Source organism: Penicillium hordei (assembly GCF_028827395.1).
Source record: "Penicillium hordei strain IBT 12815 chromosome Unknown utg000001l_segment0_segment0, whole genome shotgun sequence".
In the NCBI taxonomy this organism is placed as follows: Eukaryota; Fungi; Ascomycota; class Eurotiomycetes; order Eurotiales; family Aspergillaceae; genus Penicillium; species Penicillium hordei.
Genome location: NW_026623142.1, coordinates 7,623,001 through 7,638,912, shown reverse-complemented (window position 1 = coordinate 7,638,912; position 15,912 = coordinate 7,623,001). Strand labels below are relative to the sequence as shown.

Sequence of the window (15,912 nt, the reverse complement as noted above, 5' to 3'; positions counted from 1 at the left end):
AAAAGGAACCAAAAGTGGACAGCCCAAGGGCCTGAGGAAACTGGCTACCATTGGCCCTCGTGACGTTTGTTAGGTCACCGCCAAACTTGACTTGAACTGGTAGAATCTCTACTTTTTATAACTCATTTACTCTCTTTTTTTATACGAGATTTATTAAAGGTAACAGATCTCCGCATTTCATACCCCGGCTGATGGCTTGCTTCCCCAATGCACAGGCCTGCCATGTCGGTATTGGGCGACCCCACAATAGTTCAGTGCCATCATGGGCGCAAACACTCCCAAGAACACCCCTTATCCCAGCCACCTCCGCGGCCTCTCCGCAGAACAATCTCCATCCCAGCTGTATCGTCGCTCGTGAAGGACACGTGGAATTGGGCCGGTGATACTCTGCACACCTACCGCGATGGCCTCTCCAAGGAACAGCGGAAGCAAAGGGCGGAAATCGAGGACCGCAAACAAGTCCTATATTTGAAAATAAAGAATGTAAGTACATGCGATGTACCTGGGACAGGCGATCGCATCTGCAGAGTGACCCTTTCTAACCCTTAGGCTGCAGGCTGTGTCGTACGAGGAATGGCGAAGTTGCGCCATTGAACTGGATGAGCTAGAGAACAACAATGCCTGGAAGCAGACCCTCGAGTCCGCCGAATATGATCCTCGCTTGGTACAGGATCGATTGCGACAATTGGAAGATGCTCGGATCAGCTGCGACGTAAGCCGTATGCTGTTTTTGGTGCGCACTGCGCTAAGTCGGGACCTGGCGCATATGAGCAATGCCTCTCTCTATCGCCATTCGCATATCGGCACCAAGGACTTGATTGATAGGTATATTACCACGGCTTTGGAGACCATCACAACACTGGTGGATTTGTCGGTGCATGATCGCTGCGATGGACTGGAGCTGAAGTATATCCTGGACCAGCTGCTGGCAGCTCGACAGGCATTTGGTCGCAGTGCGCTCCTCTTTTCCGGTGGTGCCACTTTTGGCATGACCCATATCGGGGTTCTCAAGGCTCTCTATGAGGCGAACATGATCCCTCGGATTATCTCAGGTGCCTCTGCTGGTAGCATTGTGTGCGCGGTCTTTTGCACGCGCACAGATGAAGAACTGCCGGCGCTTTTGGATACCTACGTACATGGGGATTTTGATGTCTTCAATGAGAAGGGCCAAGAGGAAAATATCCTGCAGAAGATGACTCGCTTTTTGAAGTTTGGATCATTTCTTGACATATCCCACTTGGCGAAGACCATCAGGAACTGGCTGGGAGATATGACCTTTCAGGAAGCATATAACCGCACCCGCAGAATCCTGAACATCTGTGTATCGAGTGCCGGCATGTATGAGCTTCCACGGCTGTTGAACTATATTTCCGCGCCTAATGTGTTGATCTGGTCTGCTGTGTAAGTTCCCCCTTTTTCTTCCTCCCAACACATTTCTAACTTCTCTCAAGGGCGGTATCATGCTCTGTTCCCTTTGTATTTAGGCCATTTACGTTGATGGCCAAAGATCCGTTGACAGGGGAACCAGTCCCGTGGAATGACCTTCACAAACAGTATATCGATGGCTCTGTCGACGGAGATCTGCCCATGACACGGTTATCAGAGATGTTTAATGTGAACCATTTCATTGTCTCCCAGGTGAATCCCCATGTGGTGCCGTTCCTTTCAAAGGAAACAGGCCCACAGGACGAGTCAAACGGTGGCCCTTCATTCATCCCTCGATGGATGAACACGATGACACACCTTGCCAAAGACGAGGTGCTGCATCGGATGAACGTCCTCTCAGAGCTTGGAGTCTTCCCAACATCAATGACCAAGTTTGCCTCTATCGTAAACCAGAAATATCATGGGGACATCAACATATACCCAGAACTCATTTCCTCCAACTTTCCACGGCTCCTGGAGAATCCGACAACGGAATTCATGCTTTCAGCATGCTTGAGTGGCGAGCGGGCGACATGGCCAAGATTAAGCCGCATCCGAAATCACTGCGCCATTGAGCTGGCACTCGATAATGCCATTCAAAATATGCGGGCCCGGGTAGCCTTCAGTCCGAGCCAGGTTGATTTACGTATGCCGAACCGTAGCCGTCACTCGATTGACTCGGCAGACAGCAGTGGAAGGGGACGTTATCGCGACAGACGAAGAGGATCCCATAGCCCCGAGCTGGAAAAGAGGCACTCGGGCAGACAAGCACGGCATCAACCAGCCCGGGAACTAAGAAAGGCACGAAGCACTGTTTCACTGGAGAACCCGCCTCTCTCGCAGTCGAGCGAGTCAATCCTCATGTCGACCCCAAGGACCCACCGCCGTACATCCTCAGTATCCTTCAATAACGGAGCGATATTCGACATCGGATCAAGCAGCGACGACGAGCTCGAACAATCATACATCCTTCGTCCCAAACTTGCAGGCCACCGAGCATCTTCAGAGTCATCTTCGTTCGGTGGAGCACCTGGGAGTCACGGACCCCGTAGCCCCGTTCGGTCCCGACGATCCTCATTCTCTTCTGGTCCGGCCTACAATTCTTCCGTTACGGCTCGTCACAGTTCCCCAAAGCAGGCGTATGTGCCGTCGGCTCGCGATCTCTCCATGACCGTACCACCTTCGTCCCGCCATCTGCTCAGTATGACTCCAACGCCAACCGTCCACCCGAGCTCGCCTGACTCCCTGACGCGCAAACAGCGGCATTGAAGAATATACGATTAATCGTGTAGCATACTCCGTTCCTCATTTCTTCAGGAGTCACTGGCCGCAGACTCCAGCCTCCTTGACACATACAGGCTTGCCCCTCAAATCAAACTAATTTCATACCCCCGTACTCCGTACGATGTAAGACACTCGGACCGGAAGAACTTTTGATCTCTGCAGACTCTGTGATCCTGTATATCTGCAGCCTAAGCATCCACTGTATCTCTTGGCTCGGTTATATTTCCTCCGTTGGTCTGTTCAATCCGAAGTCCACTTATTAGATCCTCTTTTGTGTATAATCCCTCCTTGGGGTTCTGTTTTCGGTATACCCAATCCGTAGGATTCGCGGAGTTTGCTTTTTCCCTTTCCATTTCGTTTTTGCTATCTACAACATGACAGCCATACAGCGGTTTTCTGTATATAGTGGGGAAGTTTTCCACGTACACATCGTGGGGCGTTGAATCCCCAGATGAAATGGAGTTTGGGTTTAGACCTTCAATCGACTAGTCATTTTAAGTTACATAAGGATATATAATTCCACATTCAAGGGTTGATACAGGCTCCACCGTCAGCGCTAATATCCCTGAAACTAAGCTGTTTCCCAGTTCAAGTCCCGAGAACATGCCGCTTAGTGAGCTTAATAGTCACAAAGGATGCTTGGCGCCTTTGGTGTACAGCCAACTAGAGAGAAGCTGGTGGAGTACAGAGGCAAATTAGTATCAGGAAAGAATCGGCAGTGAGCATTGATGGGTCATGGATACATTGATTACCTGCCCCGTACACGTGTCTGTGCAATCTATGGATGTTAATACAGATATGCCGATAGATTGAATCTAAACACGAAACAGGTCCATATTTTATCGTGATGTCCCTGTTGCAGGTGGTTTGAGGGCAAAGTGGAAGTATCCACTACCAACGTTGATTCTATGTCACGGGGCCCACTGTGGGCCCAGCTAGATCCCATTCACCCCAGGGCTGACGACGACTCGGCCATCAACCAATGTTCCAGGCCATTTCCAAGATTGCGGTATCTCAATGTTCTCGAACTTCTGTACGGAGTAGAAACAGGAGATACTTTCTGTGTTTCAGTGGAACACATCAGAGCTTAACCCCGGGGAGACTACTCCGTTATAATTGAGCCATTCATTCTGAGCGCATGTCCATTACGGATCCAAAACCAGCCTAAATGTCCGCAACTCAGAAAATATTGGCTCAAAAGTGGTCCACTTCGCCGATCAGGCCGTGACCATTGGTCCTGACTTATCAATCAGTGGCTCTCCCAACCCTTTCCAGCCACGTCGAGTCCACCCTCGTCTGGACAACTCGCACCTCCTCACACAGGCTGTGTATCAGCCTTCCTGTTACGCACGCCGTGGCGAAACAAATACACATGAAACCAGTAACCAGCCATTCTGTTACGGACAAAGTCTAATGACGCTGGAAAAGTCGAGATGAGCAAATCATCTCTGACATGATGTGCTACGGCCAAAAAAAAGGGGTAACTTGCGCCAGTCGCCCTGAAGCCGAGTAAGAACTAGTTTCGTTCTTGGCCGTGCCTGGTTTCGAGCCTGTTAGGTAGGAACGCTCCGAGATGAAGCATTCGATACGGTCAGAACATCCCGACAATCATCGATTTGCCTTTTATGCTATTCTGCACGCGGAAGATGATCGTCGCACCATTGTTTGGTACCTGGCTGTGGCGTCTGTAGCTCAACCGTACCGTCGATACTTGCCCCGTCGAACGTACCAGAACCACTATTTTCCTTTTTTGACGCGTTGGCTGACCAGCGAAGGATCGAAGGAAAATAACTCAGCCCCAGGCCATGCACCTCTGCCCGCCCACGGCTACTTTGTGTCTGGTCCCTAACGACCCTAAGGTCCCTGAAGTTAAGATCGACACATCCACTTCTACCGTTTCAAGGTACTATCGTCGTCCCGCCAGTCCACCTTCCGGCCTGCCCAGCCTTTAATGAGGCAACCAGACTGAAGTCATGGCGCGATCACAAAATTTACTTCGGCAGGACCAAGCTCCCAGATCAACAAGCTTGATAAGTCGGCAGCCTTATAAACCCGTCCCAGGCCCTCCGAGATTTTCTCTCTAAACTATAAGATCTGTCAGATATACAACCCATATATCCAAGTCTGATTTCCATCTAAATTTCTCCACTCCTTTGATATATCTTCCAATTAATCTATACCAATCACAATGAAGTACACCGGCGTCGCTGCTATGGGCATGATGGGCTGTGCCCTCGCCTTGCCCCAGGGTCCTCCTCCCTTCATCGGCGAGCTGCCCCAGGGACACCCTCCTTTCTCCGGCGCCCCTAGTGACGCGCCCACTCCATCCAGCGGCTTCCCCAGCAGCACTCCCACCAGTGTTCCTACCGGCTTCCCCTTCGATAAGCGCCAGTTCCCCGACGGCCCTCCTCCTAGCGGCTTCCCGGCTCCCACTGGACCTCCTCCCTCGGGCTTCCCTAGCGGCTTCCCCAGTGGCTTCCCTAGTGGCTTCCCCAGTGGCTTCCCCAGTGGCTTCCCCAGTGGCTTCCCCAGTGGTTTCCCTAGCGGCTTCCCCGCGCCCACCGGTTTCCCCTTCGAGAAGCGCGAGTTCCCCCACGGACCCGGTCACCATGGCCCTCCCTTCGACGGTCCTCACAGCGGACCTCCTCCTAGCGGCTTCCCGACTCCCACTGGTCCTCCTCCCTCGGGCTTCCCTAGCGGCTTCCCCAGTGGCTTCCCCAGCGGCTTCCCCAGTGGCTTCCCCAGTGGCTTCCCCGCGCCCACCGGTCTCCCCTTCGAGAAGCGAGAGTTCCCCCACGGACCCGGTCACCATGGCCCTCCCTTCAACGGTCCTCACAGCGGGCCTCCTCCTAGCAGCTTCCCGACTCCCACTGGCACTCCTTCCTGGGGATTCCCCGCCCCTACCGGTTTCCCCACCGGCTTCCCCAGCGGATTCCCCAGCGGATTTGAGAAGCGCCAGTTCCCCACAGACCTCCCCTTCTCCATCCCTAGCGGATTCCTGAGTGCCTTCCCCTCCGGTTTCCCCACCGACCTGCCCTTCTCTATTCCCTTCGAGAAGCACCAGGAGTTCCCCACTGGCCTCCCCACTCCCAGTGGACCTTCTCCCACGCCCTCCCCTCAGTAAATACTGAGTATCTGAGCGGCTGAGTGGCTCCTCGTTATCTATTGCTGCGCTGAAATTAGTCTTGGATTTGTGATATGAATTGATGTTTGATGTCACACCCAAGACGCCTTTCGCGCTTTGTACATATTGTACAGTGGAGTGAGGATTCGATGTATTGGGATTGATTGACTCAAGTGCCCAGTACTGTATTGTACAGGATATATGGGTTACGGGTCATGGGATAGATTTGTTAGAATGTTTTTGGTTAGATTTGGGTCTGCGAGACGATTTATTCTTTATGAATTACACGCAGGCTCTTTTGTCAGTTTCAATGTTTGAATTTATTTTTCCACCTTGGAATACACACTCATTTGAGCTATTGATCTTTTTTAGAGTGTTAATATTGTGGTATAAATGTTTGGAATAGTAGATTACGTGCTTCGGATGTTAGGGCCAAATATCTCAGACGAAAATCGGCCTGAGCCAATCTAGCTATAGTACTCTAACCAACTCCGTCGGTTTCTAATCGTAGGTTACTCCAGAACCATATGTTGTACTTCGTACTACTTTCCCGAGTTTTGCCCTATAGGAAAACCGACAGCCTCGAACGGTATGCTATAATATGACCTATCATATTACACGTTAAGGAATTGTACCATTCCCTTCCTGTTTTCCTTTTTTCCGTTTTTTGTTTTAGTTTTTTGTTTCATTATTATTTTTCACTTTGCATGGTGTTGATCTAAGAGAAGGAAAAGCCATTATCACAGAGACTCATCCAGGTAAGCACTAGCTGTCCTTGACTATCAATTTTAAATCGGTGGTCATACTCTAATTGATGTCATCTCAAGTAGAACTGGGTATTTGAATGTTGTCTATTTAGTTGTACATACTGAAAACTTCGATTCATGCAGAACTACGTCTTACATCGCTCGTAATGTGACAAGTCCTGAAAAATCCAATAGTTACCACCAACTTTGGCCACTTTACTGTGGCTGGCTGACCCATGACCCCGCCTACGTTCGCTGGTTATAAATATCGGCTATGAAGTTTTTGTTTCCATCCCATCAGGAACATTACTCTTCATCTTCCCCCTAAACAATCTTTATAATGGATGGGGATAATGAGCATGCTACTATCGGCCCCTTCATCATCCGCGTCAAGGGCGAACCTATAACCCAGCCCGAGGAAAATGCTGAGTCCTGGACCCAAGCAAAGGTTGGCTCCAACCAGGCCGTTTTCACGTGGGTTGGCGGTAGCCGCTTGGAATCTGATGGATGGGTTCTGGGGCGACATATTACTGAAGACAAAAGTCTTCTGCCTAAACCCGTCTATTGGGTTAAGAAGGAAGATACGGCCTCTGGATACCTAGTTCAACCCACTTCCGTTTATCTTGATGGAGACTCTTACAAGCTGCGCGTGGGAGGTATGTAACGACAACTGATGATCTATACAAAATAGGAGTGCCACTAACGTAATCTACAGGCACAGCTTTGGAGCAACGTGACGGGAAAGTTTATGCATGGCTAATTAATGGTAAGTAGGAAACCTCCGACCTTTAGCAAAATTGAGGGAATGGTCTTGTCTAATACCGAGGCAGGCGTTGACGAAGCGGAGATAATAATGCAGTGAAGCATTTGGTTGACTTTGGAACACGGCAATTCCAAGCGTGGAGGTCAAACTTGCGAAGTGACTGCCACCGGTGCTGCGGAGAAGACCTCTGTACAGTTGTATGTTAGTTACATAGGTCTCTACTTTGATCACTAGGTGCGGGGTACAGCTGCAAATTGATCGTACATTGGAAAGATGGCGCAAACCTGTCAAGGACCAGATCTACTCTTAAGTCTTGTCCAGCTTTTGCACGCTGGATGGTGTAACAGATTCTGTCGGAAAAACGACGTATCTGCACATGGATTTCTGGGTATGTACTCCGTACTCGAGAATCTTACGGCATCAGTATTGGACGCCTCACGTACTCTTGGAAAAAGCGCATATTGCTCCTTGTCACTATGTGGTATGTCCTCTAGAACTGTCAATTTTAGCTCTTAGTTCGAGACTACCATTCCGGTCCCATACAGTATTGGTTACCTAACTTCTACTCAATTCTCCTCTCAACTGAGGACCATGCGATAGGTTATATATTGGATCCCTATGTTATACATCGTTAACTAGTTGACAGGTATCACTATACAAATAGATCTTAACCCTATGGAGGGAGAAAAACACTTCAGTGGATCAAGCCACATCGGCAGGTCTCTCCACTCCTTCGGGAACCTAGGTATGTATATACTACTGTTCACAAGTCCACGGTTAGACCTGCGACTGACTCAGTTTAAATAAACGTTGGTATAGAACGTTGAAAGAAATTATGCTAACAAAGTTCGCAGGAAGGCGAAAATTTCGTTATAACATGGTGGATGATTGAAGCATCCGTTCGTAAAAGCAAGATATCCGTATGCACGTGCGTGAGATTTACTGTAGCTAGTTCACCGCATTTTCTATAGACTTCCTGACTGGATATAACCTGAGTACAAAATGCTGCTGCATTACGTAATATTCAATAGTTGAATCGTGCCGAGCTGGCCAATGCCATACCATTATCCAGATTGCATTCACTATGCACTATTATTTTTTATCCAATCGGCCATATTTTCACTTGCTTGCCTTGGTATCTCTTGTACTGCAGCAAATAACCCTGTAGCCGCGCGAGGCCCACTGATCTATCTCTCTGCGATCGATGAGGAAAACCTTTCGGCCATCGCATCAAGACTCAAACCTGATTCCCTGTCTCTTAATAAATAAACGGACACGTCGCTATACATATTGGTAAATATGGCATGCATCTGTTCGCGGGAGGGGAGCTCAAATTCAACGTGCGTATCTACTCTGCCCGGTCAGATGAGCGCCGGATCGAGTCTCTCTGGTGAGTTGGAGGTCATGGTTAGGATTCGTCCTTCTTGTGAAGACACCGCGTAGATATCATCGAGAAGACCCGATAGTGAGACTGAAGCGATGGGGGCCACATATATTGAACCAGGTGGCCGTCCAACGGGCGAATCCACCGAAGAAGCCACACTACTCACAGCCCTCGGCCGAACACCTGTATCTTTTATATGTTGCCGACCCAGTCTGGGGGCGTCAACATTTTCCAGCCAAACGATACAGCGTGAGGGGACCTCGGACATCAGTTTCACAAGTTGTGTGTCATTTAAGTTGGGATCAAGGAGACTTAGGATGTAGACATCCAGCCCAAAGAGACCCGCGAGGGCAGAGGTGCGTGCCTTGGAATGGCTGAATGCCCATGGGAGGCTGATTCACAATATATCGATAGTTGACAAATTTTGTGTCTTAGGTTTCAGCACCTTTCACCAAGTTGAGTGCATCTTCTTAGTCTGCCCAGGATATATTTGACTTGCTAATGGCACATAGGGAACAAAGTCTTGGATTGGGAGGTTGATGATCCATCACCCATCGCAGGAGATAGTGATAGACGGGGTCTCGGGATGAAACCGAGTCCCGGTAGTTCCAATGTGCTGGTAGCATCATACCTAATGATGGCGAGAAAGAGAAAGCAGTTTAGTATCTTGCTACGCACAAATTTCATGGGCTCTGAAAATAAATCGATTCCAACTAGATCCACGATGACATCTAGGATTAAGGTTAAAAGTGGGGCACCTGTGGGGATTCAATGCAAGAGCCTCAAGTGACACGACACTTGATGGTACAAGATGGATATATGGCAGAAACTTTATTTATGTGTAGTTATTCATACATAGACAACTGTAATATCACGATGAACCACCAGTGGCTAGAAATCCGAAGGATACTGTATTTCTACTGTCGTCTGATTCGTATTGAAACTCCACATGTGGTCACACCGAGGACCCTGTCAACTATAGTCTCCTAGAGAATTCACCCGTCTTAGCTCTAGAGATGATTCAAAACAAAATATGTATGTAGTCCCGAGTAAAGATGTGATCCATACGTGCTTTAGACGCTTAAGCAGGCTCTTAGTGAAGAGCGGGGAGCAGCACAAAAGGGAGTGCCTTTATCATGTATTGTTTGCTCAGAGTTCGCTGGCTTGAGTTCGACAACCATTTAAGAGAGTACTAGCCATTGTAGGTGTCCCAATTACGTTAAACAAAGGATCTCTAGTGTTATCTACGCTCTCTGGGCATCTTTGTAGCCGATTCTATGGCCCACTCACGACGTCAAGTTCGAAGACATGAGGGTTCTAGAGTAGGACGAGCGGCAGTGTAGTTACAAAGTGGAAGTAATGTTAGCCTATGCACTCAATATATACAGAAGAGAGGCCTGTCACCTGCGATGTCTCATCCGCGGCATCAATGGGAGAGTGAAGCTCGGCTTGGCTCTTGTCAAGTCCCCAACAGAAGTTAGTGTCGCGAGTAGCTACGCTGGGCCGCTATAGATTCTAAACTGAGTGTTCTTGCTTGCGTATTTGAGATACAGACGGTGACAACCGTTTGATTGTACCCCGAGGCTCTAACATGTACCGTATTGGGTAATATGCTGCATTAGTACAGTACCCACAAACGAGTGCTTGTTATATTGATTCCCGCGCGTTTGTTCAAAATCTAGAGGTATAAAAGCCTTTCCAGATGTTGGTTCCTCCCTGTTCCTTTCTTCTCTTCTACACATATCATCTTGGAATTTTGATTCAACACAGCGAGGACTTTCATCAGAACTTTCATCACTTCCGTCTCATCTTCAATCTCATAATCTTACCCAACCAACAAGCCATCAAACCTCTATAATGGCTACTACATCTAAGTTGGAGAAGGCAAAGGCCAAGGCCAAGAAGCCTGCCGTGGCCCCGACCAAATTGAAGCTGAAGCTAAATGTCCAGGCCCCGAAGGCTGAGGTCGAAGTCTCCGAGACTGGGGCAAAGGGAAAGACCAGCGATGAGGAATTTCTCTTGACTCTTCTCAACAGCTCCAAGGTTGGTTATCTGTTATATGATACATAATGGCTGGACTTTAGATTATACTAACCAAAACCTCACGACAGGTCGATCACGAGACTGCATCTAAGTCTCTCGGCATAAATAAAGCGGCATGCCGAATGCGCTTTATTCGCCTCCAGCAGAAGTATGGATTCAAGAAGAAGGGAAAGGGCACGCCTCGCCATAAGCAGGCACCTACTACCGATAACGAGGAAGTGACTACCGAGAAGGACGCAACTCCTACCAAGGAGTCCGATGTAGCTGAGGAGGGGGCCAACGAGGATGAGGCCACCGAGGATGAGGCCACCGAGAACTGAGGTACCCGCACACACTGGCCACAGCTGTGGAATTAAGTTTTGATTCAGAAGGAACTGGAAGGGGGCAAATGACATGTAACAATGAAAGAGATTTCTGACTCTCATTTCTCTTACTTCTGTAAATTTGTAGTGTCGTATTTCATCAATATTCGCTCAGACGGTCCAAAAGATGGTGACACAGAACCCCAACAATAGACCGCGATTCACCCCATGTTGCGAGACACATCACATTGAGACAATCTACACCTGATTTTGAGAGTCTATTTTCTAATTTCATTGATAGATGTTTGTCCCTCATTGATACCTGACATGTCAGGTCTTCAATGGGTCAGTTTGCGTTTAAAAGACTTAAATCTCCTTTTTCTTTTTCTTCATTTCTCAGTGAGGTCTTCACACATCAACTTTCCTTTTGGATAGCCTCATAATTGCTGAGCCTTATCCTATGATTCCATGCCTTTGTTGTTTCTATTCAAGATATGTCTCGGTGTTATTATCATGAACAAGCTACATCTGCATCAGGCTTGATGAAATCGTTCAGTATGGCCATCAAAAGCATCGAAGCTAGGCAATACCTAACAAAGTCAGTGGGTTCTCACTTTGTCCTTGGTGGCATCTTATATGCTTATTGTCAGACCCTGACTTATACCAAATGCGGATTTCTCTAGATCATCGTGACCATGGCACTAGAGAGTGATTTCTTTGCCACCAGGATGTATATATTTAACTACGCCTCTGCATCCAACTCGGGCTCCTGCCTGTGTCGACAATGTTGGATTACTCCCTGCCATGCTCGAACGATGCCGTCCAAAGCCAAAGTTAAAACACACACCTTCGAGCCATTTCCTCGCACACCTTGTTTGGGTAGTTGTGTGGTCGACTTGGTTTCTTTGACCCAGGTAGCCTTGCAAGGAGTCTTTCGCTGTGCTCGTTCTCGTGTTTGCTTCACCCGCTTTGCAAATAGAACACCAACTCAAAGAACCTAAAGACTCCAACAATTGATTCAAGGATTTTGGACCAGAAAATTTCCAAATAAATCGATTGCAGCAAAAGAAAGTACCATGGAGCTACACGGGCTGTCGTTACGAAACCCTTTTTTTCCAGTGAGCAACTGAAGGGATTTTAGGCCCGGAGTTGTCACTGTCGTGGGGAACTGTCAGGTTGGGCTATTAAACTAAATATATACTGCTTGGAGCCCCTAACGGTGTTATTTTGACAACCTTGGGGGTTTCGGTGTTCTACCTGTGCCGAGAAGCAATGACACCAAGAACAAGTTCGCCACCAAGATCAAGCTCAGGGAGGCCTTTGATCATCACTACTATCTCTTCATTCAGATTTTCCACCTCACCATATCAATTAACAAACAAAGCTGGACCATGGCTCCAGCAACCAACGAGTCGAAGGCGAAAGGCAAGGTGCCTGATCAGGCTCCGGCCAAATTTAAGCTCAAGCTAAATGTCAATAAGGTCAGCGACGAGGAGTTCCAAGGTTCCTTCTGGCTCTCCTGAATACCATGAAGGTTAGCTATTGCCGCTTGATAAGCATACCCAGTAATTATACTCCTTGCCCCTTTCTACCTCTATACTTCTCACATTCAGTGTCCTCCTATCCCCGTTGGATGCAAGATCGCTGGTATTACTTGATTCTTTCTGTGTGCCTATACCCCACTGATCATATATATTTATTTACTATTGAGTCCACATACAGTTATGCTAAGCAAGCATATCTGACCGAGAAATCCCCACATTTGCCCGAGGCATGTTTCCTCAAAGCGCAGATATACAAATGCCCGGAACCTTTTCTACTTCTTCCCCTCACCTCTCTCTATCACTCGCCGCATTTCTTTCCTTCAAGGCCTTGATCCTTCTGCTGTTGATTCACATTTTCAACTTCGTAAAAGGGAAAGGAACCGGCAAAAGTCATAGCCCACGTGAGGCAGGCATTTGCCAAGCACGGAATCCTCCTTTTTGTGGCCATCAAATATAGTAGGATCAACCGGGAAACTGAGCACCAGAAGCGACTAACTGTTGACATACACATGTTCATGAACCATATATTGTATGCCGGTTAACTGAAACTTTCGTTGAATTACCCCAGCAACCCACAAGTCGAAGGGTAAGGGGAAAGAGCCTGTTCGACCCAAAGTGGCAGGTGAGGAGTTGTGTTTAGCCTGTACAGCAAAAGGAAAAGCACGAATCCTACTCGAAGAATGTACCCATCAATCAACATCGCCGCGAGGTACGTTCACGTCAGATTATAGATAATGTGAAGTCACTTTGGGTAGAACTTGATAGAGCGATATTGACAATGAATTTAAGTGTGTTGCTTTTAGCGTCCTCGCTGTGATCAGTTCATTTCAATGATATCAGCATTGCTTGATTTATATTGTGGATCACTTCAGCCTCACTTGGACATCAGATCTGATATAAAAGCAAGGTTATTTGTAGTACGTGCGCCTTACTGTCTCATCAAATTGAGAGATCTACACGCCAGCTCTCGTATGCCTACTTCTCATGACAGCAACGTTTGCCTGGCCAATTTTGGACCACAATTTTAGTTGAAATTGTCAACTCCTCGTTTACTTCCTCTCTTCTTCTTCTCTCCTCCCTTTCTCCATACATCTCCGCATTCTTCCTTCATTTTTCATTCAAAAGACCTACTAATTATTACCCTCACCTCATTTCTCACCAACAGGAAACTTGCTTTCTCGTCATGCCCCCTGGTGCAAAGAAGGGAATGGACGAGCCGGCGAAAGCCGTGCCTCACTCAAAGGTCACGAAGACCGAAGCCATGAGAGCCACCAAGAAGAACTTCACCGAAAATGAAGTGTTCTTCTACCTCGCCATCAAGAATAGCGCGGTGAAGGTCTGTTATCTCTCATTTGGTTCACGCTTGCTCTTAGATTTTATATTGACCGTGGCTTTTTCTAGTTCGACCACGAGGCGATTGGCAACGCACTGGGGAAGACTAAAGATGCCACTCGTATGCAGTTGACTCGGCTGCTGAAGGACATTGGGGACTTCATAAATGGCCAGGAAGACTCGGTTCAAAGTGATCAACCAGAGCGTGAGAAGACCCCTGCCAACCAAGAAGGTCTAAAGAATGACACTCAGGATGATGATACCCCTGTGAAGATCAGCGAAATGCAAGACATCTAAATGGACAATAATGTCTTCTTTCCGCCGTATGATGGGTTCGGCGCCATGTCCATGAATTCACGCCTTCTTGAAGTAGATCCGTGCTTCTGGCACGAGGTTGAGGGTTGATGTGGGGGGAGACGCCACGAATACAGTCGAGCCCTTGGAGATGGTCGAGGTGGCTGAGCTCGTCGCGGTGAGACAGTCCAAATCGTTTACTTCCACAACGGCGTTGAGAAATCTGTTCTTTTCAATGGTACATAACGAATTGTTCTATCTATATGCATATGGTAGATGACATTGAACTAGATTGATCGTCAGATAATATATTAAAAATAGCCCAGTCAAGATGAATCCATAGTTGTAATTGTCACTGGATTAAGGCGTACAATACCCAATGTAGTCCGCTGCCCAAAGCCGACGGCACACGGGGACCTTTGTTCACAAGACATACGATCAGGTTAAATCACCACTCCAACGAGGAATGTACTTAGGTACAGACCTAAAGCTGGTCTCGAGAATGATGCTCAACTACATGATCTGTCACAAGGGAATATTTTTTGGTCAGCTTTTGTGTTTTAGTCGAGTTACCGTTTGACGGAAGCTCGGTCGAATGTATGCTCCGGGCGAATAAGGTAGGGAAAGCATTTCTATAGGCGCCTCTTTTGTTATTTACTAAAAAGGCTCAAACTTAGCCTGGAGTTTTATTTTCGGCTTGGCGCTTGTACTTGATGTTTGTATACAATTTCATATTCTAGCCCTAGGGTGCATATTTAGGGTAGGTAGCCCGAGAGCAGATACATTAGTCAGTACATACATTAAGTACAGTTTCGCATTAATGAGAATTTCTATAAATATCGTTAATTAGCTGGGTTTGTTCATGGTGGGTTACATTCGTGTATGTTTATAGCGTGGCCTCGAAAGTAATCGCTCAACAAAGATGAGAACAACACAAAAGACACCAAACAGAAACTGGCAAATAGAATCTAACCAAGATAAAAACACAATATATTTTGTAAAATAGTCAAGATAGAGATTAAAAAAGAGATACAAAACATGTGAAGTGGATGAATACTTCCCAAAGGTACATTATGCAAGCTGCAAGTAGGGAATGTAAATTGGAGCTAATTGACATCTATTTTAAGACCCAAAGTGGCCGATATGCGAACTAATTAAGGAACATTTGAACAAGTCCCCCTGTCAAGCGCAGAGTGTAGATCTCTGCATCACCTCTCGGCGGTAAGGCTTACGCCCTATTGGTCGGTGTCAACAGCTACAATGAGATCTCCGACTGACACAAAGCGCTTTACACATCTCTTAGAGTGGTCTTAGACTGTCCCCGTTCTGAGACCAAGCTTTATATCCGGACGCCTTCCGCTGAAATGAAGGGTCTTTCTCTCTCAGTTTCAGACTGGCTTGACCAAAGTCCCTGGCGGACTCCCACTTGATTTGATTTGCTTTTGATTTGCTTTCTTTTGTTATTTTCTAGCCTGCCTGTTTACAAGGATTCAGTTCATTAGCGACCCCTCCATTGTCTCTCGAGACCCTTGTTTATCGTCATCCTGGCTACTATCCAATCCGCGGCCTTAGCCACCTGTTTGTTTCTGGATCATTGCAGAAGGGCCACCCGAATCCCGTTACTCTGCCAACTTGGGGACTTATCCGCTGGTCCTCGTCACCGGTTGTTTG

At 47.5% G+C, this 15,912-nt stretch overlaps 5 protein-coding genes across 5 annotated transcripts; all 5 read left to right on the top strand.

Moving 5' to 3' along the window:
* Positions 1-222: 222 nt before the first annotated feature.
* Positions 223-2,694, top strand: N7537_002893 (putative Patatin family phospholipase; the record flags this gene model as incomplete). Its single annotated transcript, XM_056893951.1, has 3 exons — positions 223-483; positions 557-1,401; positions 1,452-2,694. 3 exons carry the CDS (start codon positions 223-225, stop codon positions 2,692-2,694), a joined length of 2,349 nt encoding a protein of 782 aa, XP_056758946.1.
* A 2,203-nt stretch (positions 2,695-4,897) lies between these two features.
* On the top strand, positions 4,898-5,833 carry N7537_002892 (uncharacterized protein; the record flags this gene model as incomplete). The annotated part of the gene is made up of 1 exon (XM_056893950.1): positions 4,898-5,833. One exon carries the CDS (start codon positions 4,898-4,900, stop codon positions 5,831-5,833), a length of 936 nt encoding a protein of 311 aa, XP_056758945.1.
* A 1,086-nt stretch (positions 5,834-6,919) lies between these two features.
* On the top strand, positions 6,920-7,441 carry N7537_002891 (uncharacterized protein; the record flags this gene model as incomplete). Its single annotated transcript, XM_056893949.1, has 3 exons — positions 6,920-7,235; positions 7,295-7,345; positions 7,410-7,441. 3 exons carry the CDS (start codon positions 6,920-6,922, stop codon positions 7,439-7,441), a joined length of 399 nt encoding a protein of 132 aa, XP_056758944.1.
* A 3,142-nt stretch (positions 7,442-10,583) lies between these two features.
* Positions 10,584-11,089, top strand: N7537_002890 (uncharacterized protein; the record flags this gene model as incomplete). The annotated part of the gene is made up of 2 exons (XM_056893948.1): positions 10,584-10,769; positions 10,838-11,089. The coding sequence occupies 2 exons, from the start codon at positions 10,584-10,586 to the stop codon at positions 11,087-11,089; spliced, it is 438 nt and encodes a 145-aa protein (XP_056758943.1).
* Positions 11,090-13,798: 2,709 nt separating this feature from the next.
* Positions 13,799-14,244, top strand: N7537_002889 (uncharacterized protein; the record flags this gene model as incomplete). The annotated part of the gene is made up of 2 exons (XM_056893947.1): positions 13,799-13,951; positions 14,017-14,244. The coding sequence occupies 2 exons, from the start codon at positions 13,799-13,801 to the stop codon at positions 14,242-14,244; spliced, it is 381 nt and encodes a 126-aa protein (XP_056758942.1).
* Positions 14,245-15,912: the final 1,668 nt, after the last annotated feature.